At 35.2% G+C, this 27474-nt stretch overlaps 1 protein-coding gene across 8 annotated transcripts in view; it reads left to right on the top strand.

Annotated features, from left to right (window-relative positions):
* smarcd3a (SWI/SNF related BAF chromatin remodeling complex subunit D3a) overlaps window positions 1-26878 on the top strand; it is a 44171-nt gene extending 17293 nt beyond the window's left edge. For 4 of the 8 annotated variants that reach the window (XM_087241037.1, XM_087241033.1, XM_087241034.1 and 1 more), the window contains 12 exons: window positions 4633-4675; window positions 9967-10089; window positions 10157-10279; window positions 12310-12405; window positions 13280-13318; window positions 15788-15889; window positions 21723-21884; window positions 21968-22065; window positions 23125-23260; window positions 23870-23992; window positions 24295-24396; window positions 24923-26878. In XM_087241037.1, coding sequence (XP_087097163.1) covers window positions 4633-4675; window positions 9967-10089; window positions 10157-10279; window positions 12310-12405; window positions 13280-13318; window positions 15788-15889; window positions 21723-21884; window positions 21968-22065; window positions 23125-23260; window positions 23870-23992; window positions 24295-24396; window positions 24923-24976 — 1201 coding nt within the window. In that variant the 3' untranslated portion in view covers window positions 24977-26878. The remainder of the gene's footprint in view (window positions 1-4632; window positions 4676-9966; window positions 10090-10156; window positions 10280-12309; window positions 12406-13279; window positions 13319-15787; window positions 15890-21722; window positions 21885-21967; window positions 22066-23124; window positions 23261-23869; window positions 23993-24294; window positions 24397-24922) is intronic. The other 4 variants (XM_087241038.1, XM_087241035.1, XM_087241036.1 and 1 more) reach the window with 1 other exon arrangement.
* The last annotated feature ends 596 nt before the right edge of the window (window positions 26879-27474 follow it).

The following is a 27474-nucleotide window of genomic DNA, read 5'->3' as shown; positions in this document are numbered from 1 at the left end:
ACTTAATTTGTTAGGTATGAGTTTGAGAAAACTGCTAATATTTGTTTTATGAAGGTCGGATGCCATTTCTTCCTAATTTAAAATAAAATAGTATTATTTGTTTATTTTTTCCAGAAAATGTCAGTTGGTCAAAACAACAAATATTTTGTTGAAATTAAAAATCAAGGTTATTCTAACAAATATTGATTTAAAAAAATATCTACCAAGATAAAACCAATAATAAAAGAAATAAAACCAAGTCGTGTACAAATGAAGATAAACATGTTTAAGTACCTCCTTTTTATTTCGTGCAAAAATGCTCTAAATAAGAATATAAAAAAAATAAAAATTCAGGAAATAAAACAACATGTAACTGTAAACATAAATCCAGAGAAAATAGAGAATTAGAATCTGAAACTGTTGTATTTCAAAGTGTTCTCTTCATCATAACTCAGGCTAGTTCTTGCATGTTAAACATGCAGGTTTGATTGTTCATTTACCAATTTTTAAATGTGCATATGATGGTAGAAAATAAAATGTAAAGATGTAAATGATTATTTTTAGTTTAAATAAAATGGGCTATATGCAGCTAATGTTTTTCAGCTAATGATAATCTTTCCGGTGAAAACCTAATGTGACTATTTTCAATTTCATAAAGGTCCATTCGCAACATACATGTTGTAATTACAATATAATCAGTTAAATAGATTTAAGCATTAATTTAGTTGTTGTAAAGTGTTGTAAAGTGTAAAACAAGATGAAAGACCAGCTAGTGTAACCACTAGCAACGTCAGGATCAGCAGGTAAGCGAAGAAACTCCATTAAAAATACTAAGGTAAAATAAACTGTCATCTTTTAAAGAGATGGCGGAGAAAATTTTCATTTGTTGCTGTGCTTCCTGTCTGGTCTGAGACCCACTTTGTTTGCTATATACTGTATATCAGGCAGTGAAAATCACTGATTTGTAAAGAAATAAGACCTTAAACTTGTCAATTTTATTATGGAAAGACAGTTCACCAGAAGCGATGAGGCTGGGTGGCTGAAATTTAAAGTTTGTGTGCATATATACCCTATTTTGAGTAAAATAGTGTCCTTTTCAGAAAGTGAAAAGACAAGTTTGAATTGTAACTCAGTGCCAATCCTCAAAAATAACACTTAAGTACATTTATCAAGTAAAATGACTCAAGTATTTTACACCCCTGCTCCTCTGTCTTGCCATGTTTTCACTCAAAAAAATTCTCTATTACCCTTGCCTGAATGTGTAATGCCCGTTTTATTAACCTAAATGCGTTAAATATTAATAATAAGCCATAAATATGTGACAAGTGTCAATGCATTCACCCCCTTCACATCTCAGCGTCCGCTTCTCAGCCCGTCCCGAAGGACTGTGGTGTGGCTTTGGGGTGGAAGAGTCGGACCATGAGAAAGTTTATCCTCCAGAGGGGGAGTGAATGTGAATGTGGTCAGACATTTCCGGCTCTGACAGGATCACATGCTCAGATCAGATCAGATCAGATCAGATCGTGGCATCTCTGTCAGCGGAAAAATGACTCTGCTCAGATTCTTTTTATGCATGGTGTTTAGGATAGGAAAGGAGTGAGTGGGGAATTGCTTTTAGAGAGAACATTTTGATGCAATTTTATGGTCAAAACTGATGCTTCAGACATTTGGACCACAAACATCTGTTCCTCACTGTCCATGCAGGACATAGACTTAATGCATCAGATCTTTTATGGTTTTTCTAAACGGTATACAATTTATTTCATTGAGTGATGCTTTTTTAGTGTAATGATGATTACCCAATATATGAGCTCAGTTAACTATTTCAAAGTACCTCAAATAAAAATAAAAGTGTGATGTGTAATACAGGGATTTATAACATGCAAATGTACATTACTGATTGGAAAAAGGAACTAATTATTACTACAAAATATAATCATAAGCAATGCATTATTGAGGGACTTTTGGTAATCTTCTCTTACTGTTTTTGACTGTCAATTTTATTGTAACTCTTGTTTTGTATACCTAAAAAAAGGAGAAAAAATATATTTTACTGTAAATTTACCTATGGGGTAACAGTAAATCATATATGGTTCTCACTCTTATAAATGTGAGACAAAACAATGAGATGCACAAAAAGGTAAATAAGAACAAGTTTAATTCAAATTTTTTTTATTCAGTCAAATATAAATATATAGTAATTCATCATGCAGGGACTTCAGGGAATGTCTGCTTTCTTTTATCATTGTAAGTTATGCTAATTCATAAATTTTACTGTCAAAAAAACTTGTCACTTTTTTATCAGGGGCGGATTTGGGGGTCCTAAGCAATTCCAGGTATAGGGCTCTGGCATTAAAACTCAAAGCACTCCCTTTCTACATAGATATTTTATTCTGTGTAGATTCTTTTTGTTTTGTTTTTTGTATAAACTTATTTATTAATTAAATACAATAAATTTGCAAAGTTATACTGCTATTACCAATATAAACTTTTCAAAAACTAACTACAGTTAGTTAGCCAAATTTGGAACATTCCATTATTCATGGGGGTTTGCGGTTTTAAAGAGAAGTAAAAACAATAAAATATTAATGGGTATAGACAGATTTATATACATATTTTATGTACATATTTAACATATGATAGAAAATGTATAAAAAGCTATATTATTAAAATAGTCCTTTTGGCATTGGTCGGGGCCCTCTAAGTCCGCCTCTGCTTTTTATTAATGTATAAATCATTTACTGTTTTTCACATGTGTAAGATGTGACACAAAACACTCTTAAGTAAATTACTGATAGGAAAAAAGAAGAAACTTATATTTACAGTTGAAGTCAGAATTATTAGCGCCCCTTTGATTTTTTTTTTCTTTTTCTTTTTTAAATATTTCCTAAATGATGTTAAACAGAGCAAGGAAATTTTCACAGTATGTCTGATAATATTTTTTCTTCTGGAGAAAGTCTTATTTGTTTTATTTCGGCTAGAATAAAAGCAGTTTTAAATTTTTAATAAACATTTTATGGTCAAAATAATTAGTCCCTTTAAGCTATATTTTGTTTTGATACAGAACAAACCATCATTATACAATAACTTGCCAAATTACCCTTACCCAGGGGTGGGCAATCTCGTTCCTGGAGGGCCAGTGTCCTACACAGTTTAGCCTCAGCCCTATTCAAACTGACAGTACAAACAATCACCATACATATAAAATAGAGAAAAGCAGGCTACTATCTCAGTGGCTACAGAGATAGTTGACCATCAGATGACGAGCATGAGATTTTTAAAAAAGTCTCAGTGTTGGTATTGTTTTTAGATGTCGTGGGATCTCATTCCAGGCTTTTGTGAATACATAAAAGAAAGATCTCTGCCATTACCGGCTTTTAAAAACTGTTATGGACAAACATCCATTCATTGCAGATCTGGTGGAACGATCAGTCCTTGTGTTAAGTTTTGGTACCAAAGCACAAAGGGCTGCTAAGGTAGCGCTATTTAAAATTTTATAGTACAGTTTAATCCCTGTGTTCATAATGTAGTTTTGAAATGTTAAAGCATTAGAGAGTGATAGAGCAAAACAGTGATGTGTCCATCCAGAAAGTCTATTGTGGATCTTATAGGCCCTATTGTACAGTCTAGCTATTGGCTCCAAGATATCATTTGTTGTGAGAGACCAGACAGGCAAACGGTAAGACAAGGTAAACAAGATTATGGCATGAAGATAAGTTTCTAAAACAGAAAAAGACAAATTTGTCCTAATTTTCCCATAAACAAATAGCTTCTTAAGCCTTAAAAAGTCACTTTAAGCTGTATAGAAGTGTCTTGAAAAATATATAGTAAAATACTATTTACTGTCATCATGGAAAAGATAAAATAAATCAGTTTTTAGAAATAAGTTATCAAAACTATTGTGTTGAAAAAACTCTACTCTCTGTTAAATAGAAATTGGGGAAAAAAATAAACGGGGGCTAATAATTCAGGGAGGTTAATAATTCTGACTTCAACTGTATAATATAATAAAATATAAACATAAATTTACATATATTGCAATTTTCCACTGTATGTAATATGCTAACAAAAAAAACATTTTTACAGATTGTTCAGAAAAGCAAGATGGATGTATTATTGTGTCTGTATTTTTTTTATCACTTCTTGCTATTTTACAGCTTATTGTGTCGTAAATTAGGAGGTTTTAGGTCATTCTGTTACTTGTCACGTGTCCTGTGTGAAATCGTCCTTTACAATAACTGAGACAGGGAGATGTTAAAGCAGCAGGGCAGTTCACCTAAACACAGGCACACACACACACACACACACACACACACACACACACACACATACATGTGCAAAAAATGAACACTTCTGTATTCAAATTCATGATGAAGTGTTATTTTTCAGATTTGACTCTTTTTGTCTTTTTCTTCCTGTAATGCTCACTCCCTAAACACACACACACACACACACACACACACACACACACACACACACACACACACACACACACACACACACACACACACACACACAGCTGGAAAAACGTCTGGATGGCTCCCAGTTATTCAGCAGATGGCCTGTGGACTCTGCTATCAGTCACCATAGTAACATGGTTTCCTTCTCTCTCTCTCTTTCTTCCCTTCTTTCTCTGTTTCCCCCCATCCATAGTGCCAAGAGAAGAAAAATGGCAGACAAGATTCTCCCTCAGAGGGTGAGCTCCATCACTTTGCCTTTTATCTGTGTGTCTGTGTTTGTTTATCCATGTCTTCATTTGGACAGCCAAGTCAAGGGTGATCAGACAGCACAGGTAATTCGGGTACTTTCGTTTTGGGTGCAAAAAAAAAAAGTGAAAGGCGACCAATGAGTGTCGAAGACTGCTTTTGTGTGTATTTAATGTATTCTGCTTGTGGAAAACGGTTCGATTTCCAAGAAATGTAAGGCTTTGTGTCTGTGTGAGTACTGCCACTCAATTGATTTGGTAAAATGACTTTATCATCATGTGATCAAGAAATACGCCACAAATTCAAGCAGTTGGAGGTGATGTTAGATTTTGAAATTGCAAATCCTCTCAGTTTGTTGGTTGGGTTTTTTTATTCAGGCGAAGCGAAAGTTCTTAATTTATTTTGTGATGGGGTTTGTAAAACGCTTGAGGTCACATGGGCAGGAGGAGAGAGTGATGCAACACTGTGAAAATCAGGAGAGCGTCGAGTTACAATTTTGCTGTGCATCACGCAAGGACACACATGATTTGTTTCAGTAACAGGTCACAAACGAGAAGCAGAATCTTAAACGGTTAAAGAGGTGCAAGCAGCTGCTACAATCTGACAAATGGTCTGTTAGTGAGTGAAGAGAAAGATCTGTAAAGTGGGCCTAAATTAATGTTGAAATAGGAACTAGGATTAGCTTAATTGTCTGGAAATAAGAAAATAGTTACTGTTTTTGTAATGCTACTTTTACCTCGAATCATTTCCAAGCTCAAAACAAAAGAGAAAGACAACTTGAAATATAGGACTTTATAGACAGTGGTCTTTTCAGGTTGGCAGTTTCAGTTGTTAATAATCTAGATTCTTATAACTTTGCTGATGATTGTAAAATGTATAGTTATATTTATTATAATCTGGGCTACAGTGATGGGTTGCAGCTAGAAAAACATCCGCTGTTTAAAACATATGATGGATAAGTTGGCGGTTCATTCTGCTGTGGAGACCCCTGATTAATAAAGGGACTAAGGATGACTCATACTATGCTATCTGAAATGTGCCCAGGCCCGTTTCCCGGATCGTTTGAGAATGTGAAGGCTTTAAATTGGGCTCAGGCGCAGTTCTCTTGGCCGACTGTGGCCCAGTTGGAAGTGGTGTGCCAGAGCTCGGTTCTCTTTCGTCGTTTATTAAAGACTTAAACCTCTCACTGCATGATTGCTGCACCTTCAGCAAACCTCCTAATACTTGCAGCACGAGGAATTTATGATGAGCATCAAAAGTTGCTGATCTGTTCGGTGAAATATTTGACTCAGTGTCACTGCATATCAAATGACTTAAACGATATAAAGAAATCTCCGCTGTGCTGAGCGAGAGCGCTACTTGGCTGAACAGCGCATCATCGATGACGTAACCATGCTCAGGCCTGAATGTAATGTAAGTGCGGCCCAACGGGGTAGATGAGAGGGGGGACAAGCATGCTTCGGCCCGGTTCAAGGCAACTGTACATAGTGTGAGTACGCCCTTAGCCAAAAAGAAAAGGAACGAGCATAACCTGGGCTATCACAGTTATTAATTAATAACATGTCACGCTGTGTAGACAACATCAAACACAACAAATATTGTAATCTTTAATAAAGAAAACTTAACACAATAAAACATATCATACACAAATGATATCAAAGAGAACTAACAAACACAGTGTTAGATGTACATAGCATAAAAAGGCAACTAAATGAAACGCATTAAACATAGGAACACCTGCAATGAAAAAAATTGCAATTGATTTTTATGCAAATGACATTTAATTGTAATAATTATAGAACATAAATTGTGTCGTTTATAAAGTAGAAATATGCCATAAAATTGTGCTATAATAATTCAAAATATATTAATACAGTAAACACTTATAAGCTCGCACTTCATTTTGATGGTTTGTTTGTTGAATTTAAGTTACATTACATCTACATGCCAACTAATTCTCATTAGATTATAAGTAGACTGTTAAAAATTGTCTCGTAAAAAAAAAAAAAACAGTAAATTACTGGCAGCACGGTTGCTGACTGCCGACTGCTCTGGAATATTTACGCCTAGTTCACACTAGAGGATTTTAAGCCTGATTTGAGCCAGATTTGGAAGTTAACGAGCTCGCCGACAGATCGGGCTGTAATCGGGAAGAAATCTGCGGGTGCTCGGCGCTCGCCGCTCTTTATGTGTGAACTACTGAGCAACGCATCAACGAGGCTCGCTGACGCATCGCCGACACCTCGCAGACGGAAATCCAATATTCAGCATGCTAAATATTCCAGAGCAGTCGGCCGACTCAACCCCACGTGTGGTCAGATGTAGTGACGAGCTGCAGCCAATGAGAGAGCAGATAAGCATGAGCTGAATGCCTGTGTGTTCAGGAGCTCAGCACAAACATCTGTGATTGGTCAGAATGGGCATCGGTGCACTCGCTTCATTCTGCGTTTGCACAGACATGAGAGTAGGATATATTAACAGTGAAACTAGAATTCTGTAACTATTAGAATCACCATACTGCTCATTCTGACCGTTCTCATATAAAACGCCATATTGTCACAACATATTTACATTCAAAGCTATTATTGAGATATTAAAATTAAGCTTTGAATGTCTGGCATCATATTTAATGACACCATTACCCTAAAAATACAACCTTTTTTTGGTAATACAGCCTATAAAAATGTAGTTAAGATACTAAAACACTTAAAGGTCTTGGCTTTCATTTTCACTTTCAAACAGGAGCTATTTCACAGCAAAGAATATGCTGTTTTGTAAGATATCTGAAGTAAATTGATGTTTTTGCCATCAGAAAGTTTTGTTTATGTTAGCAGGAAGTTGCTAGGCAAGAAAATGCACACATATTTAAAGTCACAGTGAAAAGTATCAGACATGCATGCAGTCATTTTAACCAATATGGTAATTTAAGGCAGAAATGCTCAGTTCTTTACTGTTTTGTAATAAAAAAAATAACAATGTCAGAAAGAAATACACTGATAGTTAGAAAACGGCAGGGTGTTATAAATATGTTAGTTTTATTTCAAAGAGTTATAAAATTACAAAAATTAAAAACTCTCTGTGTATCTATCCACTGGAACCTTGCAGATGAGTGATTAATGCGCTGATAAATCAGCTGATGTGACGATGTTTTTAAATGCTTTCTCCAAAGCTTGAAACACTGTCAGTGATGTAATCAGCACACAAGCAGCCAATAGTGTTCAGCTTTTCCTGACGACTCCTCCCTCAAATTTTCATTGGCTGTGGTTTGGTAGCTTGAATGAGCTGATGGGGAATGAGTTGTTGTCAGATCATGTAGTGTGTGACCCCCTTCTTGTGGATCATTTACAGAGTGTTGTGTAGTGTGAACACCTCAGAGATTAAAAGACACAAAGTCAAGTCATGTAGTGTGAACAGCACAGCGATCTGCTGATGTTTAAAATCCTGTAGTGTGAACTAGCCTATATTTAGCATGCTGAATGTTGGATTTCCGTCTGCGAGGTGTCGGCGACGCGTCAGCGAGCCTCATTGATGCGTTGCTCAGTAGTTCACACATAAAGAGCGGAGAGCGCCGAGCACCCGCAGATTTCTTCCCGATCACAGCCCGATCTGTCGGCGAGCTCGTTAACTTCCAAATCGGGCTCAAATCAGGCTTAAAATCCTCTAGTGTGAACTAGGCATTACTGTTAAATTAACAGCATCTTGCTGTTGCTCTGTAAATTAACAGTAAAATGCTGGCAGCTGCAGTTGTAAACAATGTACTGTTATTTTACAGTATGTTGCTGTAAAAATACATGGACTACATTGATATACACAATACTCAAGTAAACTCATTTTGTTCACTGAAAGCAACTACCTCAAATTGGCCAACTGCTGTATGAGTTTATGAAGTAATGTGCTATATATGCTTAGAAGCATACTTGTAATGATAACTTATTTTAGACAATTAGAAAAGTTTAGTTTGACCCAAACTTCTGTTTAAACCAAAGTTCACAGCAGCACACATACATGTAAATCTGAAATTACCAGAGAGAACTGTATTAGTGAACTAGTCTACATAATAGTGAACAATGGTGCAAAGTGTGATTTCAAACACAGACTTGAAACATCGAATCTGAGCTTTGTTGATTCACAGTTCACTGCTGTTGGTTACTTTCTCAAAAACAAAAATTTTACCCAGAATGCACTGTTTTTAACAGAATATTACTGTTTAAGTGAAAAAAAAAACATTATTTTACTGTAGAATCTGACATTTGTAACAGCAATTTTTTACAGTGTAGGCTGTTAGGTTGGGGTTAGGGTTAGTGTAAGTTGACATGTACTTGCAAAGTTTCTTATAGTCAGGAGCAGTATCAGTAGATATTAGGCAGACAGCCTACTAATACTTGAATGGACCGTCAAAATAAAGTGTTACCTATAATGGCATTTTATAATTTAGAATTACTTAAATACTTCAGAACAATAAAATTTTGTAAATAGGTAAAGACAAGCCTTAAAAATAGGTAAAACATGTTTTTTTAAATAATGTTTTATAAATTGACCACCACAAATCGTAGTGAAAACCATAAATCAAGTTGCATGATTCATTTAAATACTTTCATTGCTTTCACAATCTCAACTGAAAATGTAGAGATGGCGGGATACAGTGTAGATCCTCCCTGTTTAAATAAACAGCCAATAGCATTTTGTTTTATCACAGCTCTGCCAGTGACAGTGGTTGAGCTCAAGTGCATCCAATGAAAAGCATTGGTCAAGATTTGATAAGAAACTGAAGTATGAGGTGATGTGAAAAAATCATTGATCGATTTAGGTGGAAGTGACAAACTATACGCTTTACATATTTATGTTTGTTTTATATCTCCTAAATGTGAATTTTGTTACTGTTTTGGAGCACACCGGCTTATAGATAGCTTTAAGACTAACAGACTGAAACTAACATCTAAAAAACATTATTTTGATGCTTGGTGCTACTAAGCTACTACTTTCAAATTAAATCATCAAACAAGTGGGCTGGACAAACCACCTGTAGGAGACACACTTTTTCTTCTCCATATGCACCAGACATTTTCAGATTTTAATTTTAGATTAGAAGGGCAAACTGCTTTGTTTTTCTTAATGGCCTGCACAGATGAATTGTTTACCACAAAACTAGCAATGTGATCTAACTAAATCATATGTTTAGTTTTGACTTGTTGGGGACTTAAACATCTTACCATGAATGCAGGTATGAAGTTATTCATAGACCTTATTGTAGTTTATTTTGCATAATGCCTTTTCCCCTTAGATTCGTGAACTGGTGCCTGAGTCGCAGGCATACATGGACCTCCTGGCCTTTGAGCGGAAACTTGACCAAACCATTATGAGGAAGCGGGTGGATATCCAGGAGGCCCTCAAAAGACCAATGAAGGTATGTGATTTGATTTCTGTGAGGACATGAAAAATGTGGGTGCAGCTCAGACTGTCTTCTCTTATAGCAAAAGCGGAAGCTGCGATTGTACATTTCCAACACTTTCAACCCTGCCAAACCTGACACAGAAGACTCTGAGGGCAGCATTGCATCCTGGGAGCTGCGCGTAGAGGGCAAGTTGTTGGATGATGTAAGCACTGCGATTGCATTTAAAAAACGTAACATCTGTTATTCATGAGTGTTTTTATATTAACCCATTTAAGCACACTGACAGCTTTAGGTGCCAAAGTTTATAGTTGCCATTTTCCTTTTATAAGTAATTTAATTTCTCAATGACATGCAAGCAAACAGCCACATATAATATTTCAAGAAATAAAAAAGGAATTGATTTGATTTGTCACAATTGATTTTGTGGCTTCCATTTTCCTACCTCTAATTGTGAAAGCGAAATGGAGGCAAACCCTCCCAAATAAAGGCAATTTTAATGTTGGTAAAAATATTTTTCTTTACAAATGTATATCAAAATAATCATGAAGGTCTCTAGATTCATCAAAAAAAAACTAATCTTTCAAGAGATCTGTAGTTTTGTGTATAGTTTTTTTTTTTTAAATGTTCAGGCAGCAACTACAGTTGCCGGTGGGCAACTACCTTGTAAGTACATAAATAATGGTGAATTAGGAAGTGATGTGTCAATAAGTTAATAAATCAAGGTTATTGGTCTTATTTAATGTTTTTTTTTCTTTTTATAAAACCCCATTTAAAAATAACACTTCAACTAATATCTTTAAAATAGACTTTTTTATACACATTTTGATACTCTGCAAAACCGTCAGAGTAAAAGGAACTTCTCCTACTGGTCCCTCTCCCACAAAGATTTAAAATAACACAAAGAATATTGAACTCCTGTTGTTGAAATGCAGAACCACTGAAGAAAACACAAAACTACAACCAAATTTAGTCACAACCTTAAGCCTTGCTGTCCACACAGACATGGATATTATCTAAATCACAGCTTTTTCTACATGGTTTGGATGTTCATCCACACAAAGTATCAGGTCACTGAAAACTTTTGTCAAGATGAAGTTTTTCAAAAGCACCAGGGTCTGTATTTTTTGACATTCTATACAGCTTAAAGTGAAATTTAAAGGCGTATCAAAGTTAATTAGGTTAACTAGGCAGGTTAGAGTAATTAGGGAAGTTATTATTGTATAATGATGGTTTGTTCTGTAGACTATCAGAAATAAATTGCTTAAAGGGGCTAATAATTTTAACCTTGAAATGTTTTTGAAAAAATGTAAAACTTTTTTTTTTTAGGTTTTATTTTTAACAGTTTTTATTCTAGCCGAAATAAAACAAATAAAACTTTTTCCAGAAGAAAAAATATTATCAGACAGACAAAATTTCCTTGCTCTGTTAAACATCATTTGGGAAATATTTAAAAAAGGAAACAAAACTGAAAGGGGGGCTAATAATTCTGACTTCAACTATACATTTCATATATATATAATTTTAAACTTTATCTTTTTGACACACAATAGTCTGTTAGACTGTTAAAGTGTGTTCTTCGTGTTTCATATATATCATATCAATTGGTTTTCAAATTTTAAACATAATAAAAGTGTTTATGAATATGAATTAATCTGTTGAAAGCAGTTGTTTTAAGTTAGGATGCCAAATGTTCCCATTCTATTAAATTTTTACATTGAATGGTGCTTACAACATATTTGCCCCCCAGCAACTATTGTTGCTGCGGATTCAAATGTGATTTTCCTGAAAAAAAATAAAAGTAAATGGAGAAAATAAATGCAAAACATGTTCATATAGGACACTATTAACAAGGATATATGCATGGCACAAATGGGTTAAATGTCAGTTTTTTTTATTTTGTTTTTATTTGACTACTTATTTAATTCAGTTCAAAATGAGTCCTTAAACAAGATATAATTGTGTTCAATGAGTTGGCATTTGTGTAATGGACATTTATTCAATCAAATTGTAATTGACAATAAATGAATCCAACTCCAAATAAACATAAGCAATTCATTCAGGTTTGTCTAAAACAATCCATTAAAATTCCTTTTCTTATTATTTTACTTCTGAACAGGCTTAATGTGATTGCATGTAACAATTTAATTAAGTTAACTGAATGTTTTTACTTTTTAAGGACCTATTCTGCTCATGCTAATGCTCGTTTTGTCTTTTATTCCGTTTGCACTTTAGCCTGGAAAACAAAAGAGGAAATTTTCATCTTTCTTTAAGAGCCTTGTTATCGAACTTGACAAAGATCTGTACGGCCCTGACAACCACTTAGTGGAGGTAAGCATTAACTCACTCGAAACATGCCAAGAAAAAGCATCGCCAACCCATATTTGATCATATTGAATCAGAGTTGCAAGCGTTTAATAGCGGAGAATCTAAGAAATCCTCTTTGCATTTCAAACAAGGTGAAGGACAGTCACAAAGGGCGAAATTATGTCAGATTTCAACCGGTCATGGGCATATCATGCCCTCTTTTGTGCCACTGATTGGATTGGAACGCAATAGAAAAGTCAGTGTCAAAAAGAAAAGTTCTCTAAACCATACTTCACGTCTCCACAGCAACGTGTTACATAAGAAAGTTGCCCATGACATCGTGAAGTGATGACACTGCAGCCGTTTGGGCAGCATCAACAGGAGAAAAGAAATGCATTTCTGAGAACAAACACTTATAAAACCGTTTTACAGAGCCCTGAACTGAGTGTCTTTGTATTCACCAAGTGTGTTTTACTCTATTTTAGTGGAGGATCCATTGTGCACAGGTGCTATTCAGACACACTCGGGCATTTACATCACACAAGGGAACCTTCCCAGCTGCCTCGTGCTCTTAATATTTATGCACTTTGTTAGGGACATTGAAGTCTTGGGAAGGCAGATTGACAAAAGTGGTCTGCGGCTCTCAAGGAGTGACCCCCCGTGCCTCCGGCCCATTGGAACGGACTGAGCACGTCGCGTTTGGGTTTATTCATTCAACAGCTCTTTAAATTGTCCTTGGTGATTGTGGGTTTTCATCACAACACACACCAGATTGAGGCGCGCGATAAAAAGAGTGATTTACCTGCGTAGAAGGACGGCATTGAAAAAAACCCTCCAATGTCAAGCAAAGCTAATTGAGTTGAGCTGTGAGTCATTGCCATTATGTTGTCTCTTTCAGATAGCGCTGAAACATGCGGCGAAAATTGGGGAAACGCAAGTGAGTTCGCATAAAGAGTCGAATCATTTTATTCCCTCTCAAGCTTGAATGTATCCTCCGTGTATTAAGAGTGCATAAACAGCCCATCATTTATATAAGTTATTACTTTTTTGGTTGTTTTAAAGTTTGCCACTTTATTAGTCAATGCTGTACACTTATTAGCCACCGTGCTAGTACCAGGATGGATTTAGTTTTATCTTTAATACTGCCACAAGGTGTAGCAAATTGTAGCCGAGTGTGCTCTTCTTCTGCTGCTGTAGCTCATCTGCTTCAAGGTTTGATGGGTTGTGCATTCAGAGATGCTCTTCTTCAGACCTGTGTGGTTATTTAAGTGGTTACTACTGCCTTTCTATCTGCTCGAACCAGGCTAGTCATTCTCCTCTGATCTCTGGCGTCAACATTAAGGCATTTTCATCCACAGAATTGCCATTCTTTGGATGTTTTTTCTTTATTTTATTTTACATTTTCTGTAAACCTAGAGATAGTATGTGTTAAATCTCAGTAGATCAGTCTGTAGTTGTGTACCACGTCACGTCATAACCAAATCACTAAAATCACCCTTCCCCCTCATTCTGATGATTTGAACAGGTCATATTGACTTTGGCTGCATGATTAAATGCGTTGAGTTGCTGCCATGTGATTGGAGGGTTTGTATCCTCATGAAAAACCCTGGAATTTTTAAAATAGCAATTTTTCGGGCTTAAAAATACTATGATTACAAAAAGTTTGGGAAAAGTCTCAGAAACATCTTTCGCAAATATAATCTATTGAACATTTAATTAATGATATTGGTTAAATTTCAATACTTAATGTTCAGACAACCTGTCAGTCGATTAGAATGTTATCACTCGATTGAATGGGCATTATCAGTGGTTATCAGCTGATAGATATGGGCCAGTAGGGGCCTTCTACGCCTACTGATAGGCTCAGAAAGCTGTCCATCCACATGGTTAATCAGCTAGATCACATACCGCTAAGGCCAGAATTAACGAGAAATATTTATATTACTTATTAAATTTCCCATTATTTTTATTTTATTAATGTCTAACCCTACCCCAACCTTAAACCCAACTGTCAGAGTAATGTAAAAACAGATCTGAATCTGGAGTTTTCTTTATTAGTATAGCTTATTAACCTTTTAGATGGATGATAACAGCCTTTTGAGCCTACCAGTAGGCGCAGAAGGCCCCTACTGGCCCATATCTATCAGCTGATTACCACTGATAATGCCCATTCAATCTAGTGATATCATTCAAAGCGGGTGGTCAGTTTGCCTGATGTTCTATGGCACATTTATAGCCAGTTTAATGTTTGGCTGTGTTTGGAAAAGATTACTACATAACTTGAGCTAGGGCTGCACATTATATCTTTGACCATCGATATCGCAATGTGTGTGTCCGCAATAGTCACATTGCAAGATATGCAGTGTTTAGTTGGGATTATATTTGAGCAGAAACCACAGGTTAAAACAAATTTTGTGGAGACCCTGTAAAATTTAATCATAACAGAGTAAATGTTTAATTTGCAAAGTGTTTTAAGGCCTGTGGCTTTGTGCGAATTTTAAGACAGATTAAAGCATTTTAGACGTTTAATAAAGATTTGTTTCGTTGAATAATTTATATAATGCAATGCTATTTTACATTTGATTATTAATTTCTGAAAACCGTAAAGCACTGTTTACTTCTCTTTAATCTTTGCTTCATTGTGTTTATGTATGACTGTAGTTTGTTTATCATATGTATATAATATCTTGCATTAAAATATATATGTCAGTCCCCTACAGAATGATCCCAATAACTCTAAATGAATGACTTTCCAAACAGTGCAGCCCTAGCTTGAGCTAAACCAAACCCTGGACATTCAAAGTGTAGAATAAACCTTTAGTATTTTGAACATGGGAGAGGAAAGATCACGGTTAGATTTATATGCTTTAACTTTTTGAACAATTAAAATGAACAGGTAGGCTGTTTCAAGTATACTAATGTAAAAGTAAATAAATGTGCATTCCTCTAAATGTAAGATAAAGTATATGGTTATTTTATGGCAGTGCATGGATTTTAGCTATTAAGATATTCTGCTGTCAATTTGATCATGGAATTTTATCCTAATTTTGCATGCCTACAATATTTTGTGGACCGTTAGGTGAACATTTCCCTGACAATCATAGAAAAATTCATGGATATTTATTGGTAAAAAATTGCTCAAACTCTGACCCAGAAAATGCTAGCAACCAAATAGTAAATGCATAGCAACCTGCTGAAAAACCACTGTGCTAAAAACACCATAGCAACACTCAACAACCAGTAAGAACATCTTAGCAACTGCATGCCCAGACAAAACTCCCTGCACACAGAGAAACACCACTTCAGAAAATACCAAATCTAGTTTGAAGTCGCTGCTTTCTTCTCTTGCAGCAGTGTTATATAATGCGCCTGGTGTTTAGATTGAGTTTGTGCTTCATCCTAACAGTGGCACCGCACCCCAACGACCCAGGAGACAGATGGCTTCCAGGTGAAGAGGCCTGGAGATGTAAACGTGCGCTGTACTCTCTTGCTCATGCTGGATTACCAGGTGCGTGCAGGAATTCTGCTTTATTATTAGCAGTGTTGGGGGTAATGCATTACATACACTCAAATGGTGTAATCAGATTACTTTTTCAAGTGACTAGTGATGTAATGCATTACTTTTCATTTCCAAGAAATCATCTTGAGCACCAAATCAATAAACAATCTTACTTAATCGACTGACCTCAATTGGAATCGCTCATAATGCCCTCTGCTGGTTTACATCTTACTTAAGTGACAGAAAAAAGTTTGTCAAGGTAAAGAACAGTCGCTCTGATGCAGTCTTAGTCACTCATGGTGTTCCTCAGGGTCTGTATTGGGTCCTCTTTTATTTATTATTTACATTTTACCTTTAGGTCATATAGTTCATTCTTATGGCATAAATTGTAATTTTTATGCTGTTGATAAGCAAGTTTATATCTCTACTAAGAATTCACCATGTCACCCAGATTCGATCTTACTAAATGTCTGCAAGATATTATTATGTGGATGACCAGTAATTTTTAAATGCCAGCAAAACTGAAGCCCTTCTGGTTGGCTCTAAGTCTGTTCTGTGAAAAGCTCAATTCTTTACTCTTATCTATCAACAATTCTTTAGTAAATTTTACAACTCATGCTAAAAGTCCTGGGGTTATACTAGATCAGTGGTCACCAATCTCGTTCCTGGAGGTCCGGTGCCCTGCAGGGTTTAGCTCCAACTTGCCTCAACACCTGCCTGGGTGTTTCAAGTATACCTAGTAAGACCTTGATTAGCTTCTTCAGGTGTGTTTAATTAGGGTTGGAGCTAAAAATCTGCAGGCCTCCAGGAACAAGTTTGGTGATCCCTGTACTAGATGGTATGCTTTCGTTTAATTCACATATTAGTAATATTTCACGATCTATCCGCCTTTTTTTCACTTACGTAACTTTGCAAGACTTCGCACTTCACTATCTCAACAAAGTATTGAAGTGCTTGTTCATGCTCTGGCGCCTATAAATTAAAGGCATTATTCTTATTCTTATTCTCCTTATTATTATTAACTAGTAAGATTTTCTTTAGCCTGAGGTTAATTCACTCACTGTAAAAAAGCTGGGTTCCACACAATTCCTTCTTGTTGTCTCAACACAAATCAACTAAGTTAGCCTAATTGTTTTTGCAAATTTAAGTGGATTCACATAAAACAATTGTGTTGTCCCAAAAATCACAATTATAAATTATAAATAAGTAATACACTTATACAATACAAAACTTTATTGTCAGACTTCCATCTATTTTTTTTTTTTTTTTGCATAACAGCATGATAAATACTCCTTACAAAGAGACAAAGACAAATAAAGTTTTCTTTTTATAATTTATATGGACCTTAATCAGCTCCAAGGGTCATGTACAAAATACTTTTTTAATTTCACTGTATTACAACTTCTTAATCGACAGTTAGACTTTAGTGATATAAATTCATGATTCAACACATGACTAGGGTTGGAAATCATGCTTCTTGCCAGCTTTATTAGGTTCTTGTAATATGAACGGTCATATAATTTTTTAGGAGGCTTTCCTCCTATCTTTGAACAGATTTTAATCTGGTTCATCAACTTTGTTTTTAGACTCCCAGACAGACTCATATATTATACACAATTACAATACTGCATAACACTCATAAGTACAGACATGAAAATTGTTCAAAAATCTTTTTTGATGCTCCAAAAGATCTAAGACGACACATAAAAAAAGATTCTTTGTTTTATGTTGTCACACACACTATCAATGTGATCTTTCCATAAAACCTTGTTGTCTATTATTACACCCAAATACTTATATTTATCTGCCTGTCTGATGTTTCCATTATGTATAACTACAGGTTTGTAGATACATCAGACGTTGTGGACCTGAACATGATTTCCTCTGTTTTTCATAGGTTAATCACAAGATCATTTTTGTCACACCACTCCACAAGATTATTCACATTTGCAATCCCGTAACCTCTACCTTGCTCAGTTAAGATATTAATACTGTATCGTCTGCACTGTATAAAATTATGTTCAATTAGTCCTGAGAGCATGTGTTTTTAGGTCATTGTTACTTATTAAACTAAGTTAATCATGTTGTAACTGAATTGTATAAGTTTCTGCAAGCTGTTTTTAGTCAGTTTCACATAATACAAGTTCAATGGACTCATAATTTGATTCAACTTGAAAATTTAAGGCAACCAGGATGTTTTTACAGTGTGCATGTAGTTTGAACAATCAGTAAAACTCATTTTTCAAATGCTTCACATTTCACCTGTGGGGTAAATGGGCTTTACATTTGTCAAAAATATATACTTTTTTATATTATTACAAGCATTGTTGACATGCAAGCCCAGTTTATATGAAAAAAGTAATACAGAATAATTTAGTCACCTTTTTTAAGAAGTAAAATTATTAGTGTTTGTAATGAATGCAGGAGAGGATAGCTTGTATGAGATAAACATTTCTTTTTGTGCAAGTTTGAGCCCTCATTAAAAATCGGAGATGCAAAATCAAATGTAAAGCTATAAAAAAGTTTTAGTTTTAAGATACTTATTTTTGTTTTACATAAAAAATTGTATGGCATCAAGTAAATCTGTGCTAATTACCATTTTATTTGCATAATCATAGCTTTAGCTTAATTGTCTTTTCTTTCTTGAAAAGCAGTAATTAACAACCATAGTCGGGTCGTTAAATCCTAAGAGTTTGATTGTCTTTCTTTGGTTCGCCAAAGTAGCTGTAGCTATTGGGTTAATGGTTGATTTAATTGCAGCAATTTTCACTTGGCTAACTACTTCCTGATGGAACGTCAGAAAACTAAAGCTATGTTTTTAAACAATGGATATTCAGGTGTAGAAGACGAAACAACAAAGCAGATTCTCATTTGAATGGTCGGCGTGAAATTTCCAGCAGTTTCATCAATGTCCAGTTGCATGACATGTATCCGTCTAATACTTGTTTTTAGATTGACACGGTGGCTCAGTGGTTAGCACTGTCGCCTTACAGCATGAAGGTCACTGGTTCGAGTCTCGGCCAGGTCAGTTGGCCTTTCTGTGGGGAGTTTGCATGTTCTCCCCATGTTCACGTGGTATTCCTTCGGATGCTCTGGTTACCCCCACAAGTCCAAAGACATCCGGTGTAGGTGAATTGAATAAACTGAATTGCTCTGGATATATGTGTGTGAATGTGAGAATTTATGGGTGTTTCCCAGTACTAGGTTGCAGCTTGAAGGACATCTGCTGTGTAAAACATATGCTGGATAAGTAGCAAAACTAGTGAAAGAAGATTAAGATTGCTACTATAGAAGAATTAGTTCAATTTCTCTTACATACTGTTTAAAAGTTGAATGTGTTTGACAGAAGTGGCTACATGTTTTAAAAAGAGTAACAGAAATATTGTTACGGCATCAAATAATTGGTTGATAGTCAGTTAATAGTCATTTTAAAATGTGATTTATTAATGGGATCATCATTACACCAGTCTTCAGTGTCACATGATCCTTCAGAAATGATCTTATCACACTGGTTTGGTGCTCAATAAGCATTTTCCCCCTCATCATTATAAGTGTTAATACCAATAATTGCTATTGTAAAAACCGTGACATTAAATACAATGTTCAGAATAGAGCTGCACAGTATCGTTTCAGCATTGATATCGCAATGTGCAAATCCATAATAGTCACATCACAGAATCTGCAGTGTCAGGTCAGTTTTAGTTTATTAATCCATTAGGTAATTTTGAGTGGGATTATAGTAGACCAGGAATCATGTTATGAAGTTTAAGCTTAATGAAGTTTTTCTTTTGCTTGTTTGCTTTGTTTTTAAGGCTGATGAATGTGAAATTTTAAGTGTGTATAAGAAATGATAACATTTTAGCAAAGATTATTTTTTTATTTTACACAATGAAGACTATGCAGTGTTGTTTATTTACATTTGATGATTTAATTTCTGTCTGTGAATATAGTTATAATTAGGCATGTAACTGATTATGGTTGATCCGGGATTTGTACAAATCACAACCAGATCACAACTCACAGTTTAGAACACGTGGCCTGCGAATTAATACATTTATTTACTGGTAGATTAATCCTAAATTTGTTACGATCACAGAGAGATAGCCTCTTGCGTCATTTAAATCACATGTATGAAGGCATTTAGGCTTTGCTGTAAAATGTAATGATGACAGTTGTGGTGGGTTGTGGTGGGTTATTCAGGATGTGGTGGGTTTCATTAAAGGTGTTTTCTGACACTACTTGTTTATCCTGCATTTATGCATTCGGTGTAAGCTGCACGATTAATCATTAATAGATTGGGATCTCAACACCCACGCAACATAAATTCTAAATAATGGGGATTTGCATATGTTTATTAATCCTTCAAATCGCTGCATTCAGATCTGAAAACTGAGTCTTTTTAGTAACTTATGAAGTTACAAACAGTCAAATAACACCAAAATACTGCGATAACTGTGTTTATAGTTTAGATAAAGCCACTGATGTTTATAGTGAAGATCAAAATCACCATCAAATGCATTTAACTTTAAGAAATAAAAATTGTAGGCAGCAATTACATCATTTAACCAATAGGTGGCAACAACCAGCCATCAAAAATATGCCACTGAATAATTCATAAATGATCAATCTAGCAATGAAACATAAAGTTTTCTGAGTGAATAACCGAATCATTTATTGCAAACAAGACTACAAATAAATATGGGTTGTAGAAATTATAATGTTAGATTTATACATTTAGCGTTGTCAGCAACAGTCACAGTAACAGGGATTTTTTTTACAGTACTGAATATTTTACAATTTAATATTTTATTCAGCTGATTATTTCTTCATTTTATTTTGAATAAAATGTCAGGTTCTCAGTTGTGTTTGTTAAAACCAAAAGTGTCTTGCAGGACTGTATTTGTAATAAATGGGAAGCAAATGACATTTGTCTCCTCGCCTTTTTGGCTGATCCGAAACCCATTATGTCATCCGAACTGTGAGATTTGTGATCCATTACACCACTAGTTGAAATTGATTAATGCAAATTATCCAACCTACAAAATCATCCCAATCAATATAAAATTATGAATTCAGTCCCACTTTATATTAAGTGTCTTTAACTACTATGTACTTACATCAAAAAATAAATACAATGTGTATACTGTGTTTATAATGTATTTAAGAACACTTGTGGTGCTTTTGAGTTGGAATAGAAGTTGGGTTATGGAATGGTTTGGTGGCATGGGTAGGTTTATGGGTGGGTTAAGGTGTAAAGGATGGTCAACAGTGTATTTACAAATGTAATTACAAAAGTTAAATACAGATGTAATTACATACAGGTATTTAAGCATAAGTACACAGTAAATACATGTATTTACACAATGAGTACATTGTAATAAACTATTAGTTCCTATGTAAGTACAGATTAGTTAAGGCCACTTAATATAAAGTGGGACCATGAATTCTTTCCAAATTGAGCTATTCTAATCATCTGGTGAAATTATAGGCCTATTCATATCGCAATAAATATCGCACAAAAAACAGAACATTGCGATGTCAATTTTTCCCAACATCGTGCAGCCCCAGAATAGTAGAATTTATTGTATTAATTATATCCAATATCATTGCTGTCACTTTAATTCACCTTAATACATGTGTTTAGTCTTTTGAATGCTTGTGTAAAATTTAACCTAATAACCTTTTTGTTGAATAAAGTTTGTTGATATGCCACAATTGAAGTACATCAAATGTAAAGTGTGGAAAGTAATGCAGTATTAATGTGGAGATTGAATAAAGGTATGATTCTGTTCTATTTCTAAACATCTTTATTTGGTTTCTGTTCTATATTGTTGAATTTCAGCCTCCTCAGTTTAAGCTGGATCCTCGTCTTGCCCGTCTGCTTGGCATCCACACTCAGACCCGCTCCTGCATCATCCAGGCTCTGTGGCAGTACGTCAAAACCAACAAGCTGCAGGATTCTCATGAGAAAGAGTACATCAACTGTGATAAATATTTCCAGCAGGTGCTGCCTTTCTTCTGCCATATGAAGGACTCTCTTCATTTTAGTGGTAACATTGTAATAGCAGTTTGTTTTTCTGTTTTTAGATTTTTGACTGTCCTCGTCTGAAGTTCTGTGAAATCCCTCAGCGACTTACCAACCTGCTGCTGCCGCCTGATCCTATCGTGATCAATCACATTATCAGGTGACTGCTTATAAATGTAGAATTGTTTTACTCTTTATCATATACACTACCTAAAAGTCTTGTCGTCGATCCCAGTTGTAAGAGCAACAAATAATAACTTGACTTCTAGTTGATCATTTGGAAAAGTGGCAGAAGGTTGATTTTTCCAATGAATCATCTGTTGAACTGCATCCCAATCATCACAAATACTGCAGAAGACCTATTGGAACCCGCATGGACCCAAGATTCTCACAGAAATCTGTCAAGTTTGGTGAAGGAAATATTAAGGTTTGGGGTTACATTCAGTATGAGGGCATGCGAGAGATCAGCAGAGTGGATGGCAGCATTAACACCCTGAGGTATCTTGACATTTGAGTTGCCCATTACATTGCAAACCACAGGAGAGGGAAAATTCTTCAGCAGGATATCGCTCATTCAAATACTTAAGCTCCACATCAAAGTTCCTGACAAAGAAGGACAAGGTGCTCCAGGATTGGCCAGCCCAGTCACTAGACATGAACATTATTGAGCATGTCTGCGGTAAGATGGAGGAAGCTTTGAAGATGAGTCCAAAGAATCTTGAAGTAATCGTTATCTAGAGGCCTTCGCCTTTCATATGAGACACTTTTGATACCAAATGATCAACTAAAAGTCAAGTTGTTATTTGTTGTTCCTTAAAGGTGGAGAGGTGACTTTCGTCAGGTAGAGTATATTAGATTTAAAGGGCTCCACCATAAAATGCAAATTCTGTCATTTGTGTTATTTATTCTCCACTTGTTTTAAACCGGTTTGAGTTTCTTTCTTCTGTTGAACACAAAGTAAATTATACTGAAGACTGAGTATTCCAGCCAAAAACAGCCATTAAATTCCATTTTTTTTGTTCCTACTATGGATGCCAATGGTTGCACTGTAAATAATATCTGTTAATTAACAGTTTCTGTACTTTGTGATTCACAAGCGTTTTCTGTTTATTTACAGAATTACAGTACTGTGTGATTTCATAGCTTTAAAATGGACAGTAAGTAATTATTATTTTCAGATGAACTGTTCTTTTAAATGCCTTTGTATTAACTCTATCAGCGTGGATCCCAACGACCAGAAGAAGACCGCCTGCTATGACATTGATGTTGAAGTTGATGATCCTCTTAAGGGTCAGATGAATGGATTTCTGCTGTCCACAGCTAATCAACAAGAGATTGCATCTCTAGACAACAAGGTCAGAAAGGACTTCATCATTAAAATGTGATATGAGCAAAAAAATTATTCCATGATAAATAATAATAATATTAATAATAATATGAAATGAATATATATAAATAAAAATCTAATATTGTTTTTTTGGCTTAACTCCATCACTAAATACAGAGTTGGATTAAATAAGTTAAAAAGTAACTGGTTACTGTAATTAAAATTACGTCTCATCTAAAAAGTAGAATAAGGGATTCGGTTTCTTATTTTGGTAATTTAACTGCACTTACATAAAAATACTTGGCTCATAACATACTTTACATACATTCTCTACATAAGTTATGCAGAAATCATATTAGAGAAGTTGAGTATTTTTGTTATACAAACGTATTTTGTGGTATAATTCAAATTTCTAGCTAATTCAGATTTATTATTTGTTTATTTATTCACATTTTATCAAGAAAATTAAGAAAAAATCTATTTATTCTATTTAATCTATTTATTTTTAAGTTTTCAGTAAGAACACCTGCACTGTTTATTGTGAAAACTGCATGTAATAATTAATGAATGTGCAAATTTAGACACACCTATTGTGTTCTAATAAAGACTATATTTGGACTTGTTATTTCACCTTTAGATCCATGAAACTATTGAGTCTATCAACCAACTGAAAATCCAAAGAGATTTCATGCTCAGCTTCTCCAGGGACCCCAAGGGCTACATCCAGGACTGGATCTGCTCCCAGAACCGGGACCTCAAGGTGAACAATGTGTACTGGTCAAAATCAGTCATATCTAGAATTATTCAATGCCTTCTTTATGTATGTCCAAAAAAAAGTAAGAAAAAAAAACACTCACCGTTTTCTAAGCAGTGTCTCCACCTAGTGGTTGAAAGCATGCATTTGCTGTGAAATGTCTTTTCTGCTGATTGAACTGGAATTATTCATTTAATCATTCATTCATTTTATTTTCGGCTTAGTCCCTTTATTATTTAGGGGTTACCACAGTGGACTGAACTACCTGGAATTAAAATTATATCTATTTTTTTATGTTTTGGTTGCAGCTGATGACAGATACAGTCGGAAATCCAGAGGAAGAGAGAAGAGCAGAGTTTTACAACCAGCCTTGGTCTCAAGAAGCCGTCAGTCGCTACTTCTACTGCAAGGTCAGAGGAACTTGTGATTTAAAAATTCAGTTGATCTAAACCAGTGTTTCTCAACCATGTTCCTGGAGGACCACCGGCTCTGCACATTTTCCATGTCTCCTTAACCAAACACACCTGATTCGGATGATCAGCTCAGAGACAGAAAGACCTCTAATAGGTGTGACAGACAAAGGTGACTTCCAAAACATCAGTGTTGGTGAGCCTCCATGAACGTGGTTGAGAAACACTGATCTAAACTAACAGTAAAGACAGTTATAATGCTTCAAAACGTATGTTCAGTCGCAATGATATAAGTTATATTATCTATATTACTTTGTCTACAAAAAATATAAACTGTTTTCAACATTTTTAATAACAAGAGATCATGTGACATTGGTGGAACGGCTGCTGACAATCTAGCTTCGTTATCACAGTACATCACAGTTTATAGTTTGAATAGTTATTTCAAAATGTAATAATTAATAAAAGTAAATAATCAAAAGTAACATTTTCACTTGCTATTTTGTTTGCTTTTTCTTTTATGCAGATTCAACAGCGAAGACAGGAGCTTGAACAAGCTTTAGCGATGCGAACGACTTAAAATAACTCTCAGTTTCGAGTATGAGCTGACAACTACTTTGTTTCTCCTTTGGCATGGTCAGTTTAATTCTGGTGGTCTCCCCATTGGATAGTTCTCCATGGGCACTGAAGTATTAGGCTCTCTCTCAATATTGAGATCCTGACTGATTTTAATGGGGGTCAATGAAAAGTGTAACTCTATTCTTATTTAATGCTTAATGTACAGTTCAATGTATATATAATCTCACAGTACAGTTAGGGACTGTGGCCTGAGAATGCCACGTTAATACTGATTGCACACAAATGCAGCAACTATTGTGATTGTTTTTACATGAGTTTTCTGATGCACACAAGGTGCAGATATGCGGAGAGGGGTCTGGCTGCAGACTTGGTGCAGATGCAATCTGAGCTGCATCCAATGCTTTGTATAGGCTCACCTAACCCCACTCCCTAACCCTACCACTCACAGTGATGTCACTAGCTCCATTGAGTGCATTGTGTCTGACATTGCATCTCTGAGCGATGCAATCTCAGCTTGCATCATAAAAACTGCATCCAGATACTATTGGATACGCTCTGTGGTTTCATTTGAAACAGCAACATTACAACGAAAGGAACCTTATGATGCCTAGGAAACTTTTTAAAACAGTAATGAGATGTTAAATGTGAGTATAAAAATGGAATCTGTCGTGTTTTTTTCTACATGTTTGAACCTTTCATCACATTGTGCTTGGAGTTTTCTTCTGTGTTTTTTCCGGTCTTTATATTTGCATTGTGCAAGAGAGTTCATGATGAATTGAATTCAGCCAGCTAACTTTATTTGCAATAAGTGAAATTTATTGTGGCGATGCGGTGGCGCAGTGGGTAGCATATTCGCCTCACAGCAAGAAGGTCGCTGGTTCAAGCCTCGGCTGGATCAGTTGGTGTTTCAGTGTTAAGTTTGCATGTTCTCCACGTGTTTGCATGGTTTTCCTCCGGGTGCTCCGGTTTCCCCCACAGTCCAAAGACATGTGGTACAGGTGAATTGGGTATGCTAGTGTATGAGTATGAATGAGTGTGTATGGATGTTTCCCAATACTGGGTTGCAGTTTTAAGCCCAGCAAACAATTTTGTGTTTAATAGACGTCTAATAGACATCTTAACATAGACAATCTGGCTAAAACAAGGTTAAACTTAGGCTGTCAGCGAAAATCTAGTAGACGTCTAAGAATAGCCCAAAATTAGACTAAAATCTACTAAAACCTTTGTGTAAAACATATGCTGGATAAGTTAGCGGTTCATTCCGCTGTGGCAACTCCAGATTAATAAATGGCCTAAGCCCAAAAGAAAATGAATGAATGAAATTAAATTTATTGTTGTCTTTTAGACACCCTTAATAATTAAAATAACACTAAAACAACATGCTCTGATAAAATAAAGTAAATCTCTCTCATTTGTCAACCTTGTGTTAAGAATACAGGTTTGTGTGTATTGTTAAAACGATTGTCAGACCCAATGCTTAAAATGATATTTGAAAATGTCTTCATTTTCAGAGGCTTTAAATGCCAGTAAAACAAAGGATGTTCTGAATCTCTTGTGTGTTCAGATATACAATAATGCATGTTGCATGTGATTATTTTTATGCATTTTTAAGTGTTTCTTTTTTAGCATGTTGCCTTATTAAATTACGGAGATGCACAGCAAGCATTAACCAAAGGTTAAGTACAGTTTCATCATCTTTGTGAATGCCAGTAAATGAATTCCATCATGTAAGTAGAGTTAAATCTGGTATTGCTGAATGTCAAAAGGTGTTCATATTCTGAGGCATTGACCCTTTACCTTTTTACAAGACATTCTTCCTGTGTTCTGTATTTTATTTTAATGAAGGTGCAGTGTGTCTGCTATTTTGAACATGATTAATAAATTAAATACAAGTTCATGTTCATTCTTTTCCATGAGTGTTTCTTTTGTCTGATGATTGGTCTAGTTCAGAAACCGGGTGTGTGCTTATTTATAGGTCAGTTCCCTTCATTTGATTCGTCCAGGGGAAAAAATAATAACTTCATTCATGGTTTGCATCATTCACACTGCTGTTTTTTCATTCTGAAATCAACATCTCTTGTTATAATTATTTGTATATACTTGTAATACTTTTATTTATTTTAATAATTTATTTGTACAATGATATTTGTATTTAAATGGCTTAGTGGTTTGTGGGTACTCCGGTTTCCCCCACAGTCCAAACACATGTGCTATAGGTGAATTGAATAATCTAAATTGGCCATTTGTGTGTATGTGTGTGTGTGTGTGTCAATGTGAGAGTGTATGGATGTTTCCCAATACTGGATTGCAGCTGAAAGAGCATTCGCTGTGTAAAACATATGCTGGATAAGTTGACGATTTATTCCGCTGTAGCAAACCCTGAAAAAAAGGGGACTATGCCGAAAGAAAATGAACGAATGAACTATTTGTATTTATTGTATATCTACATTCCTCTTGTAGTGTTTTTGTTATTTGTATGCACACAGGGTCTGAGAGTTC

This window comes from Danio rerio, chromosome 2 (genome assembly GCF_052040795.2).
Source record: "Danio rerio strain M-AB ecotype USA chromosome 2, GRCz13ab, whole genome shotgun sequence".
In the NCBI taxonomy this organism is placed as follows: domain Eukaryota; kingdom Metazoa; phylum Chordata; class Actinopteri; order Cypriniformes; family Danionidae; genus Danio; species Danio rerio.
The sequence above is the reverse complement of the archived record's forward strand: the minus strand, read 5'-3'. Positions and strand labels throughout refer to the sequence as shown.